Source organism: Ctenopharyngodon idella, chromosome 7, assembly GCF_019924925.1.
Source record: "Ctenopharyngodon idella isolate HZGC_01 chromosome 7, HZGC01, whole genome shotgun sequence".
In the NCBI taxonomy this organism is placed as follows: Eukaryota; Metazoa; Chordata; class Actinopteri; order Cypriniformes; family Xenocyprididae; genus Ctenopharyngodon; species Ctenopharyngodon idella.
This window is the reverse complement of record NC_067226.1, coordinates 42,485,100-42,511,039: the sequence shown is the minus strand read 5'-3', so window position 1 is coordinate 42,511,039 and position 25,940 is coordinate 42,485,100. Positions and strand designations below refer to the sequence as shown.

The following is a 25,940-nucleotide window of genomic DNA, read 5'->3' as shown; positions in this document are numbered from 1 at the left end:
TTTGTGTTTATAAAATAATTTTGAGCAGTTATCAAAGGGGTTTCAATAATAATAGCTTCGATATCAGCCAATATTAAACACTCTGTATTTTCCTTTTCTCACTGTTTGCACTGATCCAAGATGAAGATGAACACGGTCGCTTGGAACTTTTCTCAGCGCTGTTGCGGATGAACCAATCACTGCTTGTTTAGAAATTAAGGTATAATTCTACAGAGAATGCTAATACCAACCAGTGAGATTAGAAGAAGTGGACAAATGTTTGTGAATAGAAAAAACACGTCCTGAGATTTCAATGTATTTCAACGGTTAAGTGTTTTTTCTGAGCCGCAGAGCGCCCCCTGTAGGAACGCCCGTGTTTCGCGCATGAGCAGGAGTAGGTAGATGATAAAATTAGTCATTCTTCTCACTTCAGCTCATCGCTTGAAATGCATGTCGGTGGAGAGTCTCTGCAGTGTGTTTGCCCGGCTACAGTGGCGCAGGCTTTCACATCATCTCCTCACATCTTTCCTAATCTCTTATGTTTGGAAACCGACCTCTATCGACATGAACGCGCTCTTATCGCCGACCAAGACCAAGATGTCTGTTTACGCAGAAGTGATCTTTTATTCTCTTTTAGTCAAATGGACCTAATCGCGCTGGCCAATGTAGCCGTCTAGTGCTCAGTTCTGCCCGCTCGGAGCGTTTTGTTTAGATTGTTGTCTGCTTTAAAACATTTACCTTTGGATTTGGCCAAAAGCATCTTCACACACCAGTCGGATCAAAGAAGCGATTCGACTTTTTTCATCCGGGAGTGGGGGATAATATGTCAAGACGAAAACAGACCAACCCTTTCAAAGTGAATTGTAGGTATCCCAGGTATTGTAAACACTTTTAATTTACTAGTTCGTGCAAAACAGGCGTTTTGTCTCCTGGAGGTGATAGTGATCATCATGTAGGGAAGCCCGAGTCATGATACACTGTGGCATTGAGTTGTTTGCTCTGGTGAAGTCTTACATCCGCATTTTACTGTACGAGGACAACAGCCAGAGGCCAGGCGTTCACAAACTATCATCACAACATGGTCACGATATCAGCCTGTGTAAAACCTGATCTAGAGATTGTAGATGAACCTCATGAAATGTGCGCGATTTTATACCTGAACCCTGGAGATGTTTCTGTTCGCCTCTACGTGCAGAAAATATCCTCACATGCACTTACTTCTGATAATATCACACTGATATATTTGCGAAGAGATAGTAAAACCCTACAGAACCTTAAATAATAGTCTTTAAATAAATAGAAACCGCCTCTGAAAACTAGTGCAAGCAGTCTATATGAAGCCTATACTCTTTTTCTGTGAAAATTCAAGAATAGTTATTCATCTTTTTACTATACATTTATAATGTTTGATATCCAGTTTCACCTGGATAACATAAGAACTTTATTCAAATTCTGTTTACATATATTAACTTATTTGTATAGCACACACATATATGGTCTGTCAAAATGAGCTTTTTATTTTATTTTTTTTATATACATAATGTGTGTACTGTGTATAATTATGTATGTATATATATATATATATATATATATATAAATACACACACATGTTATATTTAAGAAATTGATGTATATACTGTGTGATATATATATATATATATATATCACACAGTATATACATCAATTTCTTAAATATAACATGTGTGTGTATTTATATATAATATATATATATATATAACATTTTTTTTCTTAAATATATACATGCATGTGTATGTGTATATATATATATATATATATATATATATATATATATATATAATATACATTATGTAAAAAAAAAACTTATTTTGGAGATATATATATATATATATATATATATATATATATATATATATATATATATATATATATATATAAATAATAATATGACAACAATTCTTAATTGTTCTGAATAAATAAAGGTGAACACTTCTTCCCTAGTTTTCATTAAAAAAAATCATATTTTATATCAGTGGGAGCATAGAGGTTAACTCATACTCTGATGTCCTTTGTTGTAATGTACAACATAAAACATTTAAATGTAAAGGATAATGTACAGTCAGTCGCTCATTATGAATAATCCTCTTGGGGGCTTGTAGAATGTAGATCAAATTTATTGATTGGCAGACTGTACATTATATTGTTTATTACACAGTTAATTACTAAACAAATTAATACATGGGCATGAAATTGTTTTGAAATGATTTTACTTTTTCGACTTTTAAAACATATTTTACTTGTTTACTTGTAGAGTCAGTGCAGTGACAGAACATGATCATAGCTATGTAAGAAACAGGTTTCCAGTGTTACAGTGGTCATCTGATGAATTAGAATCAAATATGCAAAGAACAGGGTAATACAGTGTGTTTCAAAAAGATGGACCCAATTTCAAACAAATATATTTTAAAATGGCAACATGTTACAATTGCACCAAAAATTACAAATGGTTTAGTGAGTTATCAAGTTTTACTAACCATTTTATAAATGCTCACCTGCTGCATGCATGGACAACATTGAGATGAAACAGACGCTTCTCAGAGTGTCTGCTTCCACTGAAGTCACCGCTGTCGTGATTCTGTTTTTAAGGTCATCCAGATTAGTCGCTAATAGAAACACGGTCTTTGACTTATCCCCACAAGAAAAAGTCACAGGGTGTAAAGTCTGGGGGCCAAGAGTGTAGTGCCAAGTCTTGGGGTCCCGTGCGACCTATCCAACTTTGAGGCAGTGTGTCCTTTAGGAAACGTCAAACCTGCAGGTTCGTTTATAATTTTTTGTGCAATTGTAACATGTTGGATATATATTTGTTTGAAATTGAGTCCATCTTTTTGAACACCCTGTATATAGAAAACAGTGTGGTCACTCATACACTCTTAAAAATAAAGGTTTCAAAAGGGGGTTTCCCATTGAAGAACTTTTTTGGTTCCCCAAAGAACCTTTCAGTGAACAGTTCTTAAAGGATTAGTTCACTTCAGAATTAAAATTTCCTGAAAATTTACTCACTCCCATGTCATCCAAGATGTTTATGTCTTTCTTTCTTCAGTTGAAAAGAAATAAGGTTTTTGAGGAAAACATTCCAGGATTTTTTCTCTATATAGTGGACTTCACTGGGGTTCAATGGGTTGAAGGTCCAAACTACAGTTTCAATGCAGCTTCAAAGGGCTCTACACGATCCCAGCCGAGGAACAAGGGTCTTATCCTAGCGAAACGATTGGTCATTCGGTCAAAAATAAAAATGTATATACTTTTTAACCACAAATGCTCGTCTTGCACTAGCTCTGCAATGTGCCACGCATTACATAATCATGTTGGAAAGGTCACGCATGACGTAGATGGAAGTACCGCGGTAGGGCGAAAATCTCATTTTCTCCAACTTCAAAATCGTCCGACATCGTTGTTTTACCTTTTTTGTAAAGGCCGTTTGACTTGATCTTTGCACATTCGCTTTGGAAACACTTGCTCGGCACTTTCATCTAAGTCACGCGTGACCTTTCCAATTTGATTATATAATGCGTGGCGCATCGCAGAGCTAGTGCAAGATGAGCATTTGTGGTTAAAAAGTATATATATATATATATATTTTTTTAATTGTTTTTAGAAAATGACCGATCGTTTCTCTAGATAAGACTCTTATCGTGTCGATCGTGTAGAGCCCTTTGAAACTGCACTGAAACTGCAATTTGGACCTTCAACCTGTTGTACCCTTGTGAAGTCCACTATATGGAGAAAAATCCTGGAATGTTTTCCTCAAAAACCTTAATTTCTTTTTGACTGAAGAAAGAAATACATGAACATCTTGGATGACATGGGGGTGAGTAAATTATCAGGAAATTTTAATTCTGAAGTGAACTAATCCTTTAATATTCTAAAGAGTCCTTTTCCGCTATAAAGAACCTTTTGTGCAATGGAAAGGTTCTGTGGATGTTAAAGGTTCTTTATGGAACCATGGATGTCTTTCCTTTTTCAAAGTAGAAATTGGGGGAAATGTACCATGGGAAATTTTACTCCATGGGAACTGATCTTGTTCTTCCATCATGCCTGGCTTTTGTCAGTTAGGCAGAGTGAGGCCTGAATTGGTTGTCTGGGTTTATCTGATGTCTGTCTATGACCATTCTTCAACCCCACCAAACTAGACAGCCTGCGAGGGCCCCGTCCTCTGTCTGTTCTCAGTATTTGTTGGATTGGTGGGGTTGTGGGAGAGGGATGGTTTGAATTCAGGAGTGCTCTCATTGTTTGGTATCTGAGTTAAGTTTTGTCTCTGTTTGTCTGTTTTGTTCCCACCCCCCTCCACTGACTTTACCCTTTCTCTCGTGTCTGTTGGATGATGAGTTTGTCTCTTTGTCTGGATTCAGACAGACACTGCGTCACCTCCTGCCTACAGACACACAGACTCTGAGATAACATCACAGTGGCACACAGAGGGGGGAGCGAGGGTGGATGGAAGGGAGAAGACGGAGGGAGGGTGGAGAGACAGATGTACAGACAGATCTGGCAGTGGGGGATGGGCAACTCTCTTACATCAATCATGGGCTGACTGCCGTGGAGCCGCTCTGTTGTAGCAGTTCGTAGTTTAACGCTGATATCTCTCATGCAAAATCTTCTGCCCTTATAGATGCCCCCAAACACCCTTTGAAACTGTCCCGAGGATGCTTGGGAAGTAGGGAACTCTTGACAACCTTTGGTGATTAGTGGATGTAAAATATTACATCCGTCGGCTGTTGTTTTTCAGATGGGAAAACAACACGTGGTGGAGGCATTCCTGAAATGGTCTCTGAGCTCAAATATAGACTAAAGCTTTCTGAAGTTCAACACGGTGACACTAGAAAAACCCGATCCTAGTCCACTTTGAACTTGGTCTGACAATATATCGGTTGCCTTGAGCTAAGGCAAGCATCACTATTACTATTGCTCATACTTAAAAGTTCAGTTATTATTTACTCACCTTAAAGGATTAGTTCATTTTCAAATGAAAATTAGCCTAAGCTTTACTCACCCTCAAGCCATCCTAGGTGTATATGACTTTCTTCTTTCTGCTGAACATAATCGGCGAAATATTAATAAATATCCTGACGCATCCGAGCTTTATAATGGCAGTGAACGAAACCAATGAGTATGAGCTGAAGAAAGTGTCTCCATCCACATCCATCCATCGTAAACGTGTTCTCCACACGGCTCCAGGGGGTTAATAAAGGCCTTCTGAAGCGAAGCGATGTGTTTGTGTAAAAAAAAAAAAAAAAAAAAAAAAAACATTAACAAGTTATGAGGTAAAATATCTAGCTTCCGCCAGACCGCCTTCTCTATTCAAGTTACGAAGAAACTGGCGTCACGTCAGTTACACTTTTTCCATAAGTTGAATAGAGAAGGCGTAGGACGTAGCGTACGCTTTGTGAACTGCAAGAGTTTTAAACTTTCTTTGTATGTTGAATACGGAAGGCGGTCTGGCGGAAGCTAGATATTTTACTTCATAACTTGTTTAAATGTGGATTTTTTTTTTTACACAAACGCATCACTTCGCTTCAGAAGGCCTTTATTAACCCCCGGAGCCGTGTGAAGTACATTTATGATGGATGGATGTGGATGGAAGCACTTTCTTCAGCTCCTACTCATTGTTCCCGTTCACTGCCATTATAAAGCTCACGTGCGTCAGGATATTTATTAATATTTCTCCGATCAGAAAGAAGAAAGTCATATACAACTAGGATGTCTTGAGGGTGAGTAAAGCTTGGGTTAATTTTCATTTGAAAGTGAACTAATCCTTTAATGGCATTTCTATCAATGGTTCCATGAAGACCCTAAAGAACCTAAAAAAAAAAAAAAAAAAAAATTCTTCTTAAGAACTATTCACTTTAGGGGACCAAAAATGGTTCATCTGTGACATTTCTGCAAAAACACCTTTTTGAAACTTTTATTTTTTTAAGAGTGAAGAATAATTTTTCGGTTCTCTAAAGACCCTTTCAGTGAACTCTTCTTAAAAGAACTATTTTTTCTTAGTGTGATAAACATTTTAATAATCTAAAGAATCTTTTTCTACTATAAAGAATCTATTGTGGAATGGAAGTGTTCCATGGATGTTAAAGGTTCTTCATTGAACCAAAGAACCATTATTTCTAAGAGTGTTCATTGGAATTCAATTGTCTCCAGAACTGTTTGGTTACCAACATTCTTCATACATTCTTCAAAGAACACATTCTTTTGTGTTGCGCAGAAAGTCATACAGGTTTGGAACGACACGAGGGTGAGTACATGATGACAAAATGTTCAGTTTTGGGTGTACTAACGCTTTAAGGATTTTAACAAACCCCTAACTCTAAGTATCCGGTTGTTAAAGGGATAGTGTGTTGGAAATTCACCTATAAGATTAAAGTCAGGCCACTCAATAGTAAAATTATCCAAACCAGATTTATTTCTGAAAATCAATTCAGGGTAGTCTCTCTTAAACCGAAACATACCTCAGAGAGCTATGAAGTGAGCTCCAAACAAAACAGTATTTATTCCGTCAAATCATACATATTAATTTTTCAGCAAAGACTTTCAAAATTCATTGGATAAACAAATGAGTAAATTATCATAAAGCCATCCTACTTCCTTTTATCATATAAGTACATTTTCCGGTTCATCGACATCCCACAATAGTTGTGTCCACCTGACGTGTGTAAATAATTTTTAATTGGAAACATCCCTAACTCCCTAAACTTCTTCCCAGATAACTGACCTTGACAGCAGAAAGAGTCATTATTCTCAAGTTGCTTCTCACAGCATTTGTAGATTAGCTTTGCAACATCAAAGAAAGATGGAAAAGCATACAAAACAATATATCTGAGTTTTTTTTTTTTTACCAAATGTACAACAGAAGAGTGACCCAATACTTAGACATAAAAATAAAAGGTAACAAATGTATATCTCTGTGTTCATCAATCAAAATCTAACCCTTAGATGTACGGCATAACCTCCGTTGGGCAGTGACCTGCTTGAAACCTTCAGTTCGTCCCCTTACATTCCTAGATAGTTAGCACTCTTTTGAAAACCCCCTTAGTCAGAAACAACATATCTTAAATACAATAAAGCATAGGAAATTTGTTTTCAATACATGCAATGGTTACACACATATATCTATATGTCAACAAAGAAATTACATTTTCTCATGATTTAAAGGTTATGCAAAAATCATGTAAGGAAATCTATGTAACTCATGTAAGATTAAGAAAATTAATCATGTATAAGCAGTACCATTGATTGAATATAAATAAGAAAATAATATTTCTCTTGCAATAGTTCATCTAAAAATGAAAATTCTGTCATTACTCACCCTCATGTCGTTCCAAACTCGTAAGACTTCCGTTCATCTTCAGAACACAAATTAAGGTATTTTTGATGAAATCTGAGTAATTTCTGTTCCTCCATTGACAGCTACGCAACTACCACTTTGACGCTTCAAAAAGTTCATAAAGAGACTGTAAAACTAATCCATATGAATTGAGTGGTTTACTCCAAATTTTCTGAAGAGACTCGATCACTTTATATGATAAACAGATTGAATTTAGGCTTGAAATTATTCACATATAAACATTCATCCACTCAGTTGTGGTAAACCGAAGCTCAATCATGCTTGCTTGATGTGTGAGAACCAATGAGGTTCGTTCTCGTGTTACACAGCATGTTTGAGCTTCTGTAAGAGGTTTGTTCTCATGCGTCAAGCCAGTTCGGTTGAGTTTCTGTTTATGTTCGCTGATCAATGTTTATATGTGAGTAAAAGCCTAAATTCAATCTGTTCATCATAAAAAGCGATCAAGTCCCTTACAGAAAATTTGGACTAAACCACTCAATTCATATGGATTAGCTTTACAATAGTTAGTTTTCACTTTTGGGTGATATGATGCAAACAATGCAGCGCGTAAAAAAAAAAAAAAAAAAAAACCTCATTTGTGATTTGCACATTTTAGAGAGCACAGAAGACTGTTATCATTGCTTATTTCCCTGCATACGTCAATGATTTGATTTTTTTTCTTCTTTAAATTATTTATTTTTATCCAGTTCAGATACAGGGTTTGCAACTTTCAGGGAGTTAAATTAAATGTTTATATTATACTTTGGTTGCATTTGCGAGTTAATAAAAATGTAACTGGTTGTGTAAAATAGGCACGGATTATCTAATAATATAGACCTTATGTGGCCCCGCCCCTTTTCTGCGCTGCGCTCATTGTGTTCTGTCTTCCGGTTTGCATTTCCAAAGCATGATTTATGAATCATTTTAAAATCTTCACGGTCTACTGACATTTATGACATCCGCTTCAAACATTACAATGCTCATGATAACATTCGTTAGCTCTACAATAAGTAAATCCACTTCACCAGCTAATTACTCTTCGACACCGATGCCATATAAATATACAGAGCTACCGAAAAAATGGAAGTTCAAACACAATATTCTAAAGATGGCTGCACGCTTACATCGGCAAAAGAGAATTAATGTCAGATTGTATTGCAATGAAACGTCCAATTTACTGTAGTTCTACCAAAAAATCATGAGATTACCTTTAACTTTATTCCAAAATTGGCCAGACAGTGATTCATCTTTTCTGAATTGTTAAAATATTGGTGTCTGGGACACCGTGAGCATGGATTCTTTATTGTACACTGAGTTTTTAAAAGCTTAGCTTAAAGGTGTGCTACAATAGTGCTCATAAATGGCTATTCTCACTTGAAATGGAGCAGAGCATGCTGCGTTATCGGAAAGTCGATATGTCACAACTTAACAAGTGCATTAAGCTTCGGCATGTAACTCACCCACACTATGTTACAGACATGAATTACACCTCAAATCAGGTGTTACTTTTATAAGAGATCAGATTCAATTTTTGCCTGAGAGACAATAAAACAGGTGGTGAAAATCCAATAGATCTTTGAAGGATGGACTGTCATATCTAGGGTCTTGGGCCAGTAAACAACCACCTAGAACACCCTAGCAACCATTATGAACACCATAGCAACACCTTGTCAACCTCCCAGAACACTGTAGCGTGTCACACTTTTCATTAGAAAGCATTTAAATCTGGTTTTATTAGTATGCTGGTTGCTGTTCATGTTACTCATTAAAGCAGGTTTGCAGAAGGTGTTTGGTAGATGGCAGCAATGGAGTAATGGGATGCATGCAGGGTGGGAAGCAGCTCCGTGTGGGCGTATGGAGTGCTTCTGGAGGAGATTATTCTCACATTAGAGGCACGGACTCGCCGCGCAGGAGATGCAGGCTGTTTCCTCTGGGACTGCAGTGTATGTTGTGGGTTCAGTGTGTAACGTGGGGGTTGGTGAGCGTTTGTTTGTAATGTGTTAATGCAGCATCGACTATTGTTCTGATCACAGAACACCACTGCATCTCTGGACCTAGTTGCCCCTGTTGATGATACAATCCGGCTTTTCTTTGAAATTCAAAGTGAGAATTAATTCAGATTCAGGCTTTTTGATGAGTTGAAAACATTGTGTCCTTTTTTTCTTTTTGGTAACACTGAAGCCTTTATTTATAATGAATTACAAGGGTATTCTTAAAGGGATAGTTCACACAAAAATGAAAATTGTGTCATAATTTACTCACCCTTATGTTGTTACAAATCTGTATGAGTTTCTTTCTTCTGTGAACACAAAAGAAGATATTTTGAAGAATGTCAGTAACCGTAAACCGGTTACTGTGTGGTTGCCAACATTCTTCAAAATATCTTCTTTTTAGTTCAACAGAAAAGAAAAAGAAAAAACTCAAATGTTGTTTGGAACAACATTTTGGGTGAACTATCCCTTTAAAGGCATTATATTGCTTGGATAATGTCTTAAAGAAAAACTTGTATGTTGTATGATCTCATGAATAATTACTGTTGTCAAGATACCAAAATTATGACTTTGAGATACCTAACTAAAATATCTCAATACTAACATTGAACAGATTCCACAGCAAAAAACAAAACCTGGCAAATTAATAATAAATGATAGAACATGGAATTTAAAAATTCTTGTTTGTTTATTGATTTAAACACCATTACTTGCAATTTAAGGAAAAGTGTTACCAGTGTGAACTCGATTGCCTCAAACTCCACTTCGACAAAATAAGTCACACTCGTTTGACATCTATTTGAGGACGAGCATCATATAGGCTACTTGTGTTATAAATAACATTCAGTAACCTGTCGTTTAGTGGTAGGCAATACGACCACATTCTTATTTTAATTTTATTTCATGATAATCTAAATATAGTAGCTGCGAGCAGCAATTATCGGGGTTCAAGCGCTTTAAGTACATGCGTAAAAAGGTATTATGTTTCATTTAGCAAGCCTGTAACCATCTACATAAATGATGGAAAAGACCATTTACAGCCAATACAGGCAATTTAACAGAAAATATATGGTTTTTAAAGCTTTTTAACAGTTATAGCGCCACCTATGGTCCGATTTCCATAAAAGTTTGCATGCTTGTTTAGAATCATGTCACATGTGCTCACCTATTTTCGTGAAGTTCCGAGTTTTCATTTAGGTTTTATAGGCTTTTGAGTATATCTTGCCACGCCCATTTTCTAAAATTACTCTATCATAGCTACTCAAGTTTAACTTTTATTTTTTTGATAATTATTTATCTAGAGAGTCCAGAGAATTGTCCTGCACTGGTTTAGTTTCGATCAAGCAAAAAACCTAGGACTAGTTCGCAGAAGTAGTTTTTTTTTTTTACATGATAACGAATGTTTAATGAACAATTTGATTGACAGTAATGTTTCTAGAGGCAAAGTTGTTCAGCATAAGGAGATCTATCACATTGTATGAATAATGCGTGTATGTGTGAAACACCACGTGATTAAGGAGGCGTAAAACTCGTTAGTGCCACCTAGTGGCCGATTTTTCTTCTTCTTCAATATTCTTAGACCTTTAGGGCCATGAGTCGAACATGCCCACCAAGTTTCGTTCCGATCGGCCTCCGTTAACCTTGTCTAATAGGTGCTCAAATTTCATTGGCTGATGGCGGCCATGTTTTTCGAGATACACCAATGTCCTCATAGACAATTATGTCTCCTTGAACCAAGACACTGCATGCCAATTTTCAAGTCAATCAGACTAACGCTTGCATAGTTATAGCTGTTTTCATGTTTTTTTTCATGTTATAGCGCCACCAAGTGTCCAATTGACGCATTTTCTTTTTTTTTTACTGTGACCAAAGATACTGAGCACATACACGTGTCCTGAGTTTGGGGAAAATCTCATTCCGTTCAAGGGTTATAGCCATTTTAGTAAAAGTGGCTTTGCCCACTCCGAACGTCAATATGGTTTTGTTGATTTTACAATAAAATGTTTGAAGCAAATGTGTCATATAATCCATTCGTGATGTCTTATGAATGTTTCCTTTTTCAAAATATCTTCTTTTTGTGTCCCACAAGTTTGGAATGTCATTTTAAGTAAAAAAAAAAATAAATAAATAAATAAAGAATTTAAATTTTTGGGTGAAATATATATTAAAAAAATAATAATAAATATAATATTTATTATAATATAATAAATATAAGTATTAATGTTCAGCATGTAACTAGTCCCACACCATTTGTGCTAACTGCATAAGTTGAGCAGTTTTTTGTATGGGCCAGCACCACTCAAAAACTAGTTTTATATATAGTGGCATTCTCGGTGACTGTTGTTTCACTCACAGGGCCTTTTCACACGACTGGGTTGTCCGGCCCTCAGCACACTTTTGAGATGGATGCTAGAGATGACTTCATTGAAGACGGCGAATGCCATAGCAACAACTCACAGGAACCTGAAGAGCAAGACAGCACAAGTGGTGAGCTACACGGCTTCAAAGGCAACTCACGACTACTGTCTGTGAATTTATTTATATATTTGCTTACTGCTCATAAAATATTAAAAATCCAGGAAGACAACTGTGATTGTTCTGTACAGTGTTGAGACTTAAAAAAGAAAAGCAAGGTGACCTGTGATGGAGCCATTGATAATATTATGAATCTTTTTTCCTATGCTGCCAGATGACGGTGATAGTGATTTTGATAAGGATGACTCCTCAAATGCCTCTGCTGATTACAGCATGATGAGTAATAAGAGCAGCCACGGCCTCATACTACAGGATGACGTCAAGGAGGTGAGTGATGCGTGTTTAATGTAAGGAGTAGATTGATGTGATTATCTTGAATTCTTGTTTTATCACATGATTTGCATTACCAGCTTTGTCATAGACAACTCACAAAATTATTCAGCCTCAACCAGTATCGTTTTAATGATTTACAAATAGATTGAAATAGAATATTCTATCCCTAACTTATAACCTAAAAATTTAAATGTAAACATTATCCACATTTTATTATTTTGTGGACTTTTCGCAATTTTTAGGGGGGAAAAAATGACCAGCTTTGCATGCTTTTCATCTGTGATTTTGGCCTATTATAATAATTGTATATATTATATGTACATCAAGGTGATGTACTGAAAGCTTATGGTTAATGGTCATTAAAAATGGTCTTTTGTCATTAAAAATAGTGTTTAATTTAATACACATATTTTGTATGTATATATGTATGTGTGTATATATATATATTATGTGTATATATATATATATATTACAGTCAAACCAAAAATTATTCAGACATTTTTGATATTTTTACTAGTTGGTGCAGGACACTATAGTTCATTTATGTAAGTGAGGATAGCAAAATAAAGTAAACTGAAATATTATACCCAAAAATTCTTCATACAGTGGACTACCAGTAAAATGGATAAAAAAAAATTGGAACCAAAAATTATTCAGACACTTTGACCTGACAATGTTTTGCTTAAGTTTATCTGACATAATTAAGATTAATGTTTTCTGACACAGTTTAACTCTGAGATCTTTTCATATTTTATTACCATTTTTTTAAACTATAGTGAATAAAATGAATTGATGAATGAAATGTTCAAGGTGTCTGAATAAATTTTGGTTTGACTGTATATATGTGTATTTTATATATATATATATAATATACATACATACACACACACACACACACACACACACACACACACACAAATTTATTTATTTATATATTATATAAAATTATGTTTCTCTGGATTTTTTTGGTCAAATATTACCTAGATATTTATTCATAAGATTCATATTTTTAGATTCCCACAGATTCTGAGTAGATTGAGATGAGAGCCTTGAATGAGGATTGAATTTTTTTTTTTTTTTTTTTTTGGTTAATTTTACATTTTTGTACTGTTTAAAAAGATTAATTAAATCTCAGATTTGTAGCAGATTTCCATACTGAATTTAATAAATTTCATGAAACTTTTAAAAGCATGCAGCCATCTTAAGAATTTTGTGTTTGAACTTCCATTTTTGCGGTAGCTCTGTATATTTCTATGGAATTGCTGTTGAAGAGTAATTAGCTGGTGAAATGGATTTACTTATTGTAGAGTTAAAGGTTAGTTCACCCAAAAATGAAAATAATGTCATTTATTACTCACCCTCATGCTGTTCCACACCCATAAGACCTTTGTTAATCTTCGGAACGCAAATTGAGATATTTTGTTTCCAGGAAGACAACTGTGATTCTTCTGTACAGTGTTGAGACTTCAAAAAGAAAAGCACTGATGACTCAGTGAGGCCTACGTAGGGAGCAATGACATTTCCTCTCTCAAGATCCATAAAGGTACTAAAAACATATTTAAATCAGTTCATGTGAGTACAGTGGTTCAATATTAATATTATAAAGTGACAAGAATATTTTTGGTGCGCCAAAAAAAATAAAAAAAATAACGACTTATATAGTGATATATACATATTATATATATATATATATATATATATATATATATATATATATATTCATATTCTCGTCACTTTATAATATTAATATTGAACCACTGTACTCACATGAACTGATTTAAATATGTTTTTAGTACCTTTATGGATCTTGAGAGAGGAAATGTCATTGCTGGCTATGCAGGCCTCACTGAGCCATCGGATTTCAACAAAAATATCTTAATTTGTGTTCTGAAGATTAACGAAGGTTTTAGGGTGTGGAACGGCATGAGGGTGAGTAATAAATGACATCATTTTCCTTTTTGGGTGAACTAACCCTTTAATGAAAGTTATCATGAGCATTGTCATGTCTGAAGCAGATGTCATAACAAATGTCAGAAGACCAGGAAGATTTTAAAACGAGCGGTTCATTCATGAATCCGTAAGATCTTACCTTCGTTCTGTGGAAATACTAACCGGAAGATGGAACATAATGAGCGCAGCATTGAAAAGGGTACATAAGGTCTATATGACTCATTTAATTTACAAGCCTGTTTGATTTTATAAAATTTTGAGGTGAAGAGCATTACATAATTCTTCGCTATCACATCTTTAAGGATTGATAGATATTTTTGTAGGGTGACTCATGGCTCTATAGCAACCCAGTTTAAATGACAGTGGAATGAGTCACAAAGGCTTATGGATTCATTTGTCTGCCACACCACACCAGTGCCGCATCAGTCATCTGCAGCTACAGTCATTATCAGTTTAGTCATTTCACTTCTGTTCAATCATACTATATAAAAAAATTACACTACATTTCAGACTGTAAGTCTTGTTATTCTAAGCTTTTATCTGTTTGTTGGTCCATTATGTGTTTTAGGAGAGTGAGGAGGGGACAGACCAGGGGAGCAATTTTGCTTGTCCTCTTTGTTCCCTGGAATTCAGTGGCCCAGATCAGCTCATCGCACATGTCTACCAGGTGAGGACTACTTAATCCTCTTGTATCTTTTGTACTCTGTTTACCATTAAAATCCATCTCTTGGGTCCAAAAAGTTTTGTTATCAGATCACTCAAACTGCATTTGGAGTAGGGCTGCCCTTAACTAAAGATTTTTTTAGTCGACTAGTAGCTGTTCATGTAAGCCATTAGTCGACTAATCGTGCATTTATATTAATAAGCCATAAATCATAATAATGAGCCTTTAATTGCCTATATGTGTGTGTGTTATATATATATATATATATAATACATTGCCTGATCAGCGCTCAAGCACACGCATAAAGTTTGCCACAGCGCACCGGCAAACGTAATGACTATGAATGTGTCATGAAAAAACAGCCAGGAGACTGTCTAGATTAAGTCAATAATGCTGACCTAATCTAGACAGTAGTGGATGTGCCTATATGCATGTTTCATATGGATTACATAATCTGAGAATATTTATTTTCCATTTGAATCTGTCCATTTAAAAGTAGACATTTCAAGCATTCTGTAGATATATTTCTCGTGTCTGTGAGGCAAGTATACGCTGAGTTTCGGTTCATGTTTGTTACGTGCTCAAGTTCACCAAGACCGAGATGGCAGAAAGCAAATCCTAGTTTTTATTATTTTACAAAAACACAAAGTTTGCTGTTATTGTGAGTTTACAGAAATAAAAGTGGACCCTTTACAGTTTGCATTACTTTTATCTGTATGACCAAAATGACGGTGTATTTTAAGTTAAATGCAACTGATCGCACCGGCGCCTCCATGTCATGCAGTAAGCGCGCTCTCCACACAAGCATGGATATGTGCCTAATAATAGAGCACATTTATTGAGGACTAGGCTAACATTAGAGCGAGCAGACTTGTAAAGTTGCTACTACTCACATGTTTCAAGTGATAAGCCATATTTGAGGTCGATGAATGATAGGCAAATGTTCGGATTTCCTGCCGTTAACGATCTCTCCCTCACGGACCGCGTGACTTCGCCACTTCCTGTTGAGATGTTTTTTTTTGAATAACAGACTAATAAAATCTTTGTAGACCAAGCCTCTACTAGTCGACTAACAGTTAGTTGCCTATTAGAGGGCAGCCCTAATTTGGAGCTTGTCAATTACATGCAGATTGTGAAGCACGTCTAAAGGCTGGAATATACTACACAACTTGTAAAAGCTGAACACTTGTCGACTTTGTAAATGGTTACAGACAAAGACCGGGCATCATATACTAAATGACAAAATCTCTTGTCTTTTTTCTGTGACCAGCATACAGCTGTGGGTGGCAGTAAGAGTTATATCTGTCCTGTTTGTGGACGAGCTCTCAGTTCTCCAGGCTCTCTTGGCCGCCATCTTCTCATCCATTCAGAGGACCGTCTGTCCAACTGTGCAGTGTGTGGGGCTCGCTTCACAGACACCAACAACTTCAACAGGTCAGCTCTTTACTCAAGACATTATTTTATCAGGATGCTTCATTGTTTTCAAAGAAACTCCTTAACAGTTTTCTGTTCTGAAATTGTAGGGGAAAGTTGAAGGAATTCCTTGACACAAGCAGTATAGAGATCAACAGTGAGGGTGAGGCCTGTGCCATGTCCAACTCTCTACCCAGAAGCCCTATGACGAACTCCAGCACAAATCCTGGTCCTGTACTGACCTCATTGCCAGACGGACTTCTCCCTTCTGGACCTCCTCTTCCCTCACTCTCTGACAGCCTCAGTCCTTCCAGCACAGGCCTTCCGCCTCTTCCAGACCTCATGAACCCTATGCCTGTGTACCCGGCTGGAGTTTTGTTGGTCTGCAACAGCTGCGTAGCCTACCAGCAGCTTGTGGATGCCCAATCGCCGTCCATGAGGAAATGGGCAATGCGTAGAAAGAACGAACCCGTAGAGGTGCGGATGCAGCGGCTGGAACGTGAGCGAACGGCCAAGAAGAGCAAGAGGGCATGCGAGACACCGGAGGAGCGGGAGATGCGGCGCTTACGAGACCGTGAGGCAAAGCGGCTGCAAAGGATGCAGGAGACGGATGAACAGCGGGCACGTCGTCTACAGCGTGACCGGGAGGCCATGCGACTCAAACGGGCCAACGAGACACCCGAGAAGAGGCAGGCACGGCTAATCCGTGAGAGGGAGGCCAAGAGGCTAAAGCGGCGCTTGGAGAAGATAGACCCATCGCTGAGAAACCAGATCGAGCATGATCCTGCTGCAATGGCTGCGCTCACTGCTGACATGAATCTATTCCAGTTTTCCTTCCCCATGTCCGTTCCCTCCATGGACAATGGACTGTTCATGAAGCTTCCCTAACAAGCACAGCTCCAAACACTTCTCAGCCCGGCATTTGAGAAGAACTTGCCATTCTTAAAGAATAACTATCTTGACTATAACTGTGATGAGATTGTTATGCTCTTGAAGTTTCAAGGAGGCGCTCACCCTGACAGCGATTTGCAGTGATGTAGGTACCAGATGTCGATCATTTTCAACGAGAGATTTGAGGCAACATGAGAGACCATGGGTTGCAATGCAACAGTGTTGAGCAGAGTTCAACTTTATGCAGACAGGCAGCAACACATGTGGCGACTACCAGTGGGAGTGTAGACAGCGATGCTCACATGATCTGCTGCCTGAAACAGTTGGATATTGCCGTACAGAAGTGGTTCTACTGGACAGACGAGGCAGGCAATTGCTTCAAATTGCAGTTGGATAACCCCAGAGGGCGGCAGATTACAGTAGTCAACAGCAAGAAGAAATAAACCTCCTTAAAACCAGTGCTCGGCAATGTTTATGATGACATTTTTGAGAATCCGCCTCATCCCTTTAGCTATGACCTCAGTTAAACATTGAAATAAGAGCGAGATGATGTTGATGATGTTGCCATCTGGTAGTCGGAGGAGGAAAAAAATGGGCCTGGGGCACTGGAGTCCTTTACAATCACCACCAGTCAAGTAGAATGCCCACTAGGAACCAACAGTATGGCGACTTGCTGACCTCCTCGTATGTAATTTAATTGCTGTCAGTGTGAACGACCCTTTATGGATTTATGTAACAGAAATTGATTTACAAATTTAACTGAACTTGTATAAAAAAATTCCAACTTTCACAGAAGGGAAACAAGGCAAACATGTATCCCTGCCTGTAAGCATGTTTTAGGAAATCTGTCTACTTAATTTTCAAGGCTCAGACATTTAGCCATCTTTTTTCAGAGCAGTGAGGCCTTTCCCTAAGGAGGTTCTCTGTTTGCACACGGACCTACAGTGACAGGAGTGAGACGTGTAGCCACACTCCACACTCAGCCTACGGTTCAAATCTGCCAGTCTAAAAGGTTGGAGTTTACCTGCAACTATGGCTCATCTCCCAGGACCCTAGATTGGGTCACTACTAGCTCATATTCACAGAACCAACTACCTCACCATGGGCTCTTTGCATGGCCTAGTCACAACCTGTGGTCTTGACCGGGACCAAAGGGGCCGTGCAGGACCACACACTGACTCAATGTTCCTTATGCCAACACCTACTATAGTCCAGGGGTGTCCAATCCTGCTCCTGGAGGACCACCTTCCTGGAGTTCAGCCACAACCCTAATTAAACACACCTGAACCATCTAATCAAGGCATTCAGGGTTACTTAAAAATCTCCAGGCAGGTGTGTTGGAGCGAATTAGACATGAACTCCTAAAGCTTAAAAATGCTCCCTTTGGATGCATACCAAGGTCGGGAGGTATCAAGGCACGTCCGAATCCAATGTTAGCTTCACTTCCTGTCTCCTGAGATACCTTCATCTGATCGATTTTTGAAGGCAGCACAGATGTATCCTTCGCTGCCTTTGATAGCCCACAATCCTGTGCTTTCCATTCTGTGAAAGCTGAGCTATAAAATAAAAATGGCGTCTGAAAGGTGCAGTTGGTGGTCAGTTTCTACCTTTTTGACGTCATTTCTAGCAAGAAATTACTATTGCAGTAATTAAATATTTGCTTAGTTATCACCAAAGCTCTCTCTATTTTGCCATAGATCATTAAACCGTTACGCTGCCTCAGAAGTAGGGCTGGGACAATCGATGCATCGCGAATCAAGAAATGATTCTGGATCGATTCTGAGATTTTCCGAATGCATCGTGATTCGAGAGAGAGAGAATCGCGAAGCATTTGGAAAATCTCAGAATCGAGCCACGAATCGCATAGATTTATTTTCCCAGCCCTACTCAGAAGTCTGTCCGAAATCAGTTTTGCGAGGTACATGCGCAAACACTTCCTACAAGTCATAGCCTGATAAGGCAGCGAGGCAACAAGTCATCTGCCTACGTTTTCAGGTGCAGCCTCCATGAAGGTGGCCCTCCTGGAGTAGGATTGGACACACCTGCTATTATCATTGCTCTACATGTTTGCTGAAACGACAACACTTTATTTAAATGCTGTTTGAATGCCACTGATCCAAATGGTGAAATCTATGTGGGCTTGTGGTCTCCTGGTCTTTCCTTACGCCGGTTTTGCATCCACAAGACCATATTTATCAAGATTTACAAGGATGCCACCTTTGCCGCCAATATGCCCCTCAATGCACCCTTTAGTTGAGCCCGGACAATTTGAGTGTGGACTCCAAGAAGGATCTCAAGGGCTGTGGGTAACATTTGGGACAACTTCTACGGAGGATGTTGTCCTTTTCAAAAGAGGAAGGTTATCTCTGTGGAAGTACTGTTAATTACTGAAAGTATCCTCTTCGAAGCACATACAGCACACTTCTCTGACCTCCCAAAGGCTTTATACCTTATCACAATGCTACACGGGTTGTTTTTTTTCTAGGAACTCAGGGATGGTGTGGATCATCGGCATCCTCACGGCCTGAGAACATAGAGGAGCAGGAGACCTCCTCTTCCCAATTCTTCATTATCATCATCACTTTCTCAGACCAGATACTACCTTATACTTACCTTTACTGGTCACATTGGCCTTTTTTCTCTTATTCAGACTGCAAACTCCCCACCTGAGCCAAAATGTCGATAAGGATATTACGCAACTCCATTACATCTCAACTAACCAACCAGTCTCTGCCCTCTGCTGCTGTCACTGTACTGTAAAATGTGTATGTTACCTCTTTAAACTAGTGTGGTCCCACACTGGACCTGGGAATGCTTGTTGTTAATGGTGAGGCACTTAGTGTGTGCTCGAACTTTATGGCAACACAAGTAGTGTACAAATTCAAAAAAAAAAAATAATAATAATGTTGCCTTTGTCACTGGAAAGTTGTGCTTTGGTTTTATATTTAATGATTTAAATGATTTTTTGTGCTATTTCGATGAGATGTGCAATGATGTAAAGGTTTAGCGAATGCATGTACAATGAAACAATCAGGACGAACACTTCCAGAGAGCAATCCCTCCTATATGAAGCAGAGATAATGCTGCATATGTATGCTATAAATGGAAATAGCAAGATAAATACACATTACAAAATGTTTCACACTAATTTAAAGGTGAAGTGTGTAATATGTGCCACTGTCTGATTACAAAAATGATACTTGCATCCAAAACATTGCCCCCTGTCTTCCATTGTTCATAAAACAGGTACTCCCATCCCAAATTCAAACTGACCCAGAGGTTGACAAGTTGGAACTCCCAACAAACAGAGCCAGTGTTTACAGCAGTGTTTCTCAAACGTTTTCAGGTGGTTAACCACTTCAAAAAGTGAAAGGAAAAGAATGAACCACCAAATCTCATTTGGAGGTCTTACTCTACGGAGCCCCTAAGGGGACATAGTGAAGATAAAGAAAAAATGAGATTGGAGGAAAAATTATTTGGCAATGCTTTGGCAAATGTTTTGCGTTCCCCTGAGAATGTTTGCACCCCCCGATAAACTTTGCGTTCCCTCCCAAAGAACACAAAAGTTTTATGAGTGAACACATACTTTCTCAGGGGAACGCAAAACATTTGCGAGACAATGCAAAAGCATCGACTTATTATTTTTCCTCCCATTTTTTATATTTTTTTTTCCCACCACCATGTCCCCTTAGGGGCTCCATATTATTCAATGTCCTTATTACCGATTCTGTCACCGAAAAAGTCGCGGTTTGGATTTAAATTGGCAAATGCTTAAGGGTCTATGATTGGATCATTATAACAGAGATAATGTTTCTAGCATTTTATATGTTTGGCAACAGTTCTTTTAACCCTAAAAGATGGAGTGTGTAGATTTTATTTTCTTAAAAAACCATGTAGGAAGAAGAAATTTTTCTTCAAGATCTTGTATTGACAATTCAAGAGGTGAGCACTCTGTAAAGTCTCCTCCAGCACATCCCAAAGACTTTCAATGAGGTTTAGATCTGGACTCAGAGGTGCCAATTCACGTGTGAAAATGATTCTTCATGCTTTTTGAACCACCCTTTCACAATTTTAACCCTGATGAATTCATTTCCTGAGGAAATGAAAAGCTACACACTCCATCTTTTAGGGTTAAAAGTACTGTTGCCAAACATATAACATGCTAGAAACATAATAATCATTGTAATAATGATCCAATCATAGATTCTTAAGTATTTGGCTATTAAAATCCAAACAGCAACTTTTTTTTTGGCTGGGCAGTGTATAAACATGAATCATTGAAGACGGACAATAGAAACACTTTATCTTAATATTAATGTTAAATCATTGTTACAAGTTGATTTGATTGAATTAATTCAATGTTGGTGCTTTTTATAAATTGTAATTATTTTATTTATTCAGGTCTTTTTTTATTGACTAAACTCGCAACCACAGTTTGAGAACCACTCTGCACATAAAGTTGGGAGAACATTACACACATCACCTTGAAGCTTTACTCAGTTCTCAGTGTTTCATATTGGCGTCAGTTATGTTAAAAACGGACCACTGTACATCTGTAAGTACCTCTTGAAAACAGGGTAGACTGTGTGTGTATATGATATGTATGTCTTATATTTCATTCCAATACTTATTACAATTTATTTATTACTACAGTGAATGATGCACATTTCAGTGTTTTAAATTCACAAATGTTGTCATTGCCATCTTTAGAGATACCTCTAATGTTCAAAGTGAAGCAGCTGAGCTTTTCCGCACAGTTGAAGGCAACTGGATACTGGTCCCACGTTCATGCTGTTGTGAAGTATTAATGATGGGTTCCTTAAGAAAAGGAAAGTATTTAATGTACATGTGATGAAGCATCACTATGCAATTGAGAGCTGTACTCAAGAAACTTTGTATTACTACTATGCAGTTGATATGAAAGTAAATGGACTCAAATGCTCCAGATCACAAACCTCAGGCAACTCTTGACAGTCAAGCCATTTGTCCTCAAGTCCGTAAGATCCATCCTTAGTTTTGTTTTCATTTAATCGAGTTGATGTATGCACATTCAGGAAGAACAATGCAATTTTTATGATAAATTCCCTGAAATTCATTATAAAGCACTGAGTTATTTCATACAGTAGCATTAAATTTGTGGAAACCCATCCCAATGCAATGAGAAAATCTAATGATTCTCTGTAGTCTAGAATGAGATGTTGGCAGGATGCATTGTCTATTTTGAAGATAAAAAAAAATATAAGAGTATTTTCAAACATTAACCCTATTTAGTCTGCATTATTCCTAAATTTTATTCCTATATTTTAGTGGTATGCATTGCCATGTGACATGTTATGCATTAAGGAACCATTTTCTTTTACATATTTGTGCATATAAGTCAGTAAACCCCTGGCAATGGAACTTGCATGTTATAAAATACATGTTCTTAATGCATTTATTCAAGCTTTCCATTAAGGATTGGAGTCTAATAATTACTTGCCTTTTTGTTATCTAGATATTTTCATGATAATGTTTACAAATCTCTAAAAGGCCAAAATGACTGAAACGTAATAAAAGTGACAAGAATAGCACTGGTCACAACAACGCCAAATCCGGTCCTGTTCAGAAAGCCATGCTCTGTTATTGGGCTAACAGATTGGAAGCTCATCATTAAAAGCAGGAACAGAATGTGGAATAAACATTGACTTTACTGCTAAGACTTTGTTTCTGTCTTTCTCTCTTAAAAAAAAAAAATGTACACATGTAAAGTGAGATAAAAACGTCTGAAACCACATTGAAAATGTGGTATTCAAAAATGCTCATGCTGATAATCTCATCTATAATGGGACAAATAAACAGCAAAACAGAAGCATTTTCACTATTCAGGCCCTACTAAAATTATATATATATATATATATAATTAAAAATATATTTGTATTGTACACTATATTGCCAAAAGTTTTGGGACGCCTGCCTTTACGTGCACATAAACTTTAATGACATCCCATTCTTAATCCGTAGGGTTTAATATGGAGTTGGCCCACCCTTTCCAGCTATTACAGCTTCAACTCTTCTGGAAAGGCTTTCCACAAGGTTATGGGAATTTTTTGACCATTCTTCTTGAAGCGCATTTGTGAGGTCAGGCAGTGATGTTGGATGAAAAGGCCTGGCTCACAGTCTCCGCTCTAATTCATCCCAACGGTGTTGTATCGGGTTGAGGTCAGGACTCTGTGCAGGCCAGTCAAGTTCCTCCACACCAAACTTGCTCATCCATGTCTTTATGGACCTTGCTTTGTGCACTGGTGCGCAGTCATGTTGGAACAGGAAGGGGCCATCCCCAAACTGTTCCCACAAAGTTGGGAGCATGAAATTGTCCAAAACGTCTTGGTATGTTGAAGCATTAAGAGTTCCTTTCACTGGAACTAAGGGGTCAAGCCCAACCCCTGAAAAACACTTGGCACAATGCAGTCAGGCAAGTACCGTTCTCCTGGCAACCATCAAACCCAGATTCGTCCATTGGATTGCCAGACAGAGAAGCGTGATCGTCACTCCAGAGAACACGTCTCCACTGCTCTAGAGTCCAGTGGCGGCGAGCTTTACACCACTGCATCCGACGCTTTGCATTGCACTTGGTGATGTAAGGCTTGGATGCAGCTGCTCGGCCATGGAAACCCATTCCATGAAGTTCTCTACGCACTGTTCTTGAGCTAATCTGAAGGCCACACGAAATTTGGAGGTCTGTAGCTATTCTGCGCACTGTGTGCCTCAGCATGCGCTGACCCCGCTCTGTGATTTTACGTGGCCTACCACTTCGTGGCTGAGTTGCTGTTGGTCCCAATTGCTTCCACTTTGTTATGATACCACTAACAGTTGACCGTGGAATATTTAGTAGTGAGGAAATTTCATGAATGGACTTATTGCACAGGTGGCAACCTATCACGGTACCATGCTTGAATTCACTGAGCTCCTGAGAGCGACCCATTCTTTCACAAATGTTTGTAGAAGCAGTCTGCATGCCTAGGTGCTTCATTTTATACACCTGTGGCCATGGAAGTGATTGGAAAACCTGAATGCAATGACTTGGAGAGGTGTCCCAATACTTTTGGCAATATAGTGTACCTGATGTAATGTATTTCATCTGATATTTGGTCACAACATGGTTAAATTCGCTAATCTTGATTATTTTCAAAATTATGCTGAAGATGACAAATAATTCACCCCATAGTGGAATATTAAAGAAACAACAAGAGCAGTTGTACATTCACAGACTCAAGGTTTGTATTTCAGATTTTTAAAAAATTAATGCATACTACATTGGGTATTATTGTAATCATAATCTATTATTAAACTCTGTAATTGATGCGTTGGATTCATCAGATGCATCAATTCACTTTTACAACCCTTTTATTACAATTCACTAATTAAATGGAACGCATAAGAAAAAACAGACGTCAAGCCAGCATGTTAATATTATATAGATATATATATATATTATATTGTGTTTACTTAAACATGATAAATGCAATGTTTCCAAGAAGTTAGCTGTAACAATAAAAATACAATATCTTTGTGTCCTTACATAGAATTAAAACAGGAAAACAAAAAAAACAAAATAAAACAAAACAGCCCTAAGTAGTTCACAGAGAGGTACAAATATACAGTACAAATCTATTTTATTCAAAAAAGGGTACAAATAAAAACGCAACAAAATATAGTTATTAATGCTTTGTAAAGTTCAGGTAGGTGTAGGGTAGTCTAAGGGAGCACTTTGGGTAGACGACTCTAAGGCTTCTGAGAAGAATTAATACATATTGGTACGGCCATACGATATTAAAACGTACTATACAAAGTTTATACAACCTGGATTATACTTGAGGATTGAATATTACACATACATCATTGCATATATTTCGCAGATTTTTATGCATTAAACAAAGATGCCATCTCATTTAAAACTGGTCACACATCACATAAAAAGCAGTGTCACTTAGTGCCAAGAAGTACAATGTCAAATTTGAGAGTATATAATGATTCCTTTAAAACCTTAAACCGTTAGAAACCTGATTTCAGCCGACATTACTGACTCTGGCCTGCCGTGCCACTGAATTCAGTCTGGGATTTACACAAAACTGCCATGTGTTAGGTTCATAAAGCCTTCCAAAACAATATATACATTTAATTAAAAAAAAAAAAAAAAAAAAAAAATCAATCATCACAAACAATTTGAAGCAATGATACAACTACAAGTCACTGAAATGTTACTGATACAGAGAACTGCGCATTCATCCTTAACCCAGACGGTTATCCTCGAGTGGGTTCAGCCGTTCTCACACTTCACAAACTATTACATGTCAGCTCAAAACTCTCCATTTGTGTGGAAGCTTGTTTCCGCCATGAAATAAAAAAAAGGTAATTGCAACTTTTTAATCTCACAATTCTGACTTTTTTTCCCCTCGCAATTACAAGTTTATATCTCACGATTCTGAGTTTTTTCTCAGAATTGCGAGATATAAACTCACAATTGTGAGTTATAAAGTCAGAATTGTGATATAAAATCAGAATTGCGTGATAAAAACTCGCAATTGCGAGAAAAAAAAAAAAAAAGTCAGAATTGCGATTTTGTATCTCGCAATTCTTTATAACTTTATCCCTCGGTTTCACAGACAAGGCTTAAGCTAGATCTAAACTAAAATGCATGTTTGAGCTGTTCTATCTGAAAGCAACTTGTACTGAAATATCTTAAAATATGTCAGTGCCATTGTTTTGTCTCAAGACTGCACACCAGTAATTTTTTTTTTTTTTTCTATTGTAAGTTTAGAAAAGCTACTTAAATATCCTAATTGAACTAAGGTCTAATCCTGGCTTAGGCCAAGCCCCGTCTGTGAAACCGGGCCTATGCACGCAA

At 37.5% G+C, this 25,940-nt stretch overlaps 1 protein-coding gene across 2 annotated transcripts; it reads left to right on the top strand.

Annotated features, from left to right (window-relative positions):
* The first annotated feature begins 402 nt into the window (after nt 1-402).
* On the top strand, nt 403-25,240 carry znf821 (zinc finger protein 821). 2 transcript variants are annotated; one of them, XM_051898518.1, is made up of 6 exons: nt 403-842; nt 11,686-11,817; nt 12,020-12,132; nt 14,657-14,755; nt 16,023-16,186; nt 16,276-25,240. In XM_051898518.1, the coding sequence occupies exons 1-6, from the start codon at nt 803-805 to the stop codon at nt 17,051-17,053; spliced, it is 1,326 nt and encodes a 441-aa protein (XP_051754478.1). In that variant the 5' UTR covers nt 403-802; the 3' UTR covers nt 17,054-25,240. The 2 variants fall into 2 exon arrangements, with proteins under 2 accessions (XP_051754478.1, XP_051754479.1); XM_051898519.1 differs by having other exon boundaries at nt 403-855.
* The last annotated feature ends 700 nt before the right edge of the window (nt 25,241-25,940 follow it).

What these genes read in the sequence shown, in the direction of transcription:
- znf821 (XM_051898518.1), top strand. Translation starts at nt 803, where the DNA reads ATGTCAAGACGAAAACAGACCAACCCTTTCAAAGTGAATT. An exon ending in CAACCCTTTCAAAGTGAATT is followed by an intron (nt 843 to 11,685) that starts GTAGGTATCCCA and finishes TTTCACTCACAG; the next exon opens with GGCCTTTTCACACGACTGGG. An exon ending in GACACCAACAACTTCAACAG is followed by an intron (nt 16,187 to 16,275) that starts GTCAGCTCTTTA and finishes CTGAAATTGTAG; the next exon opens with GGGAAAGTTGAAGGAATTCC.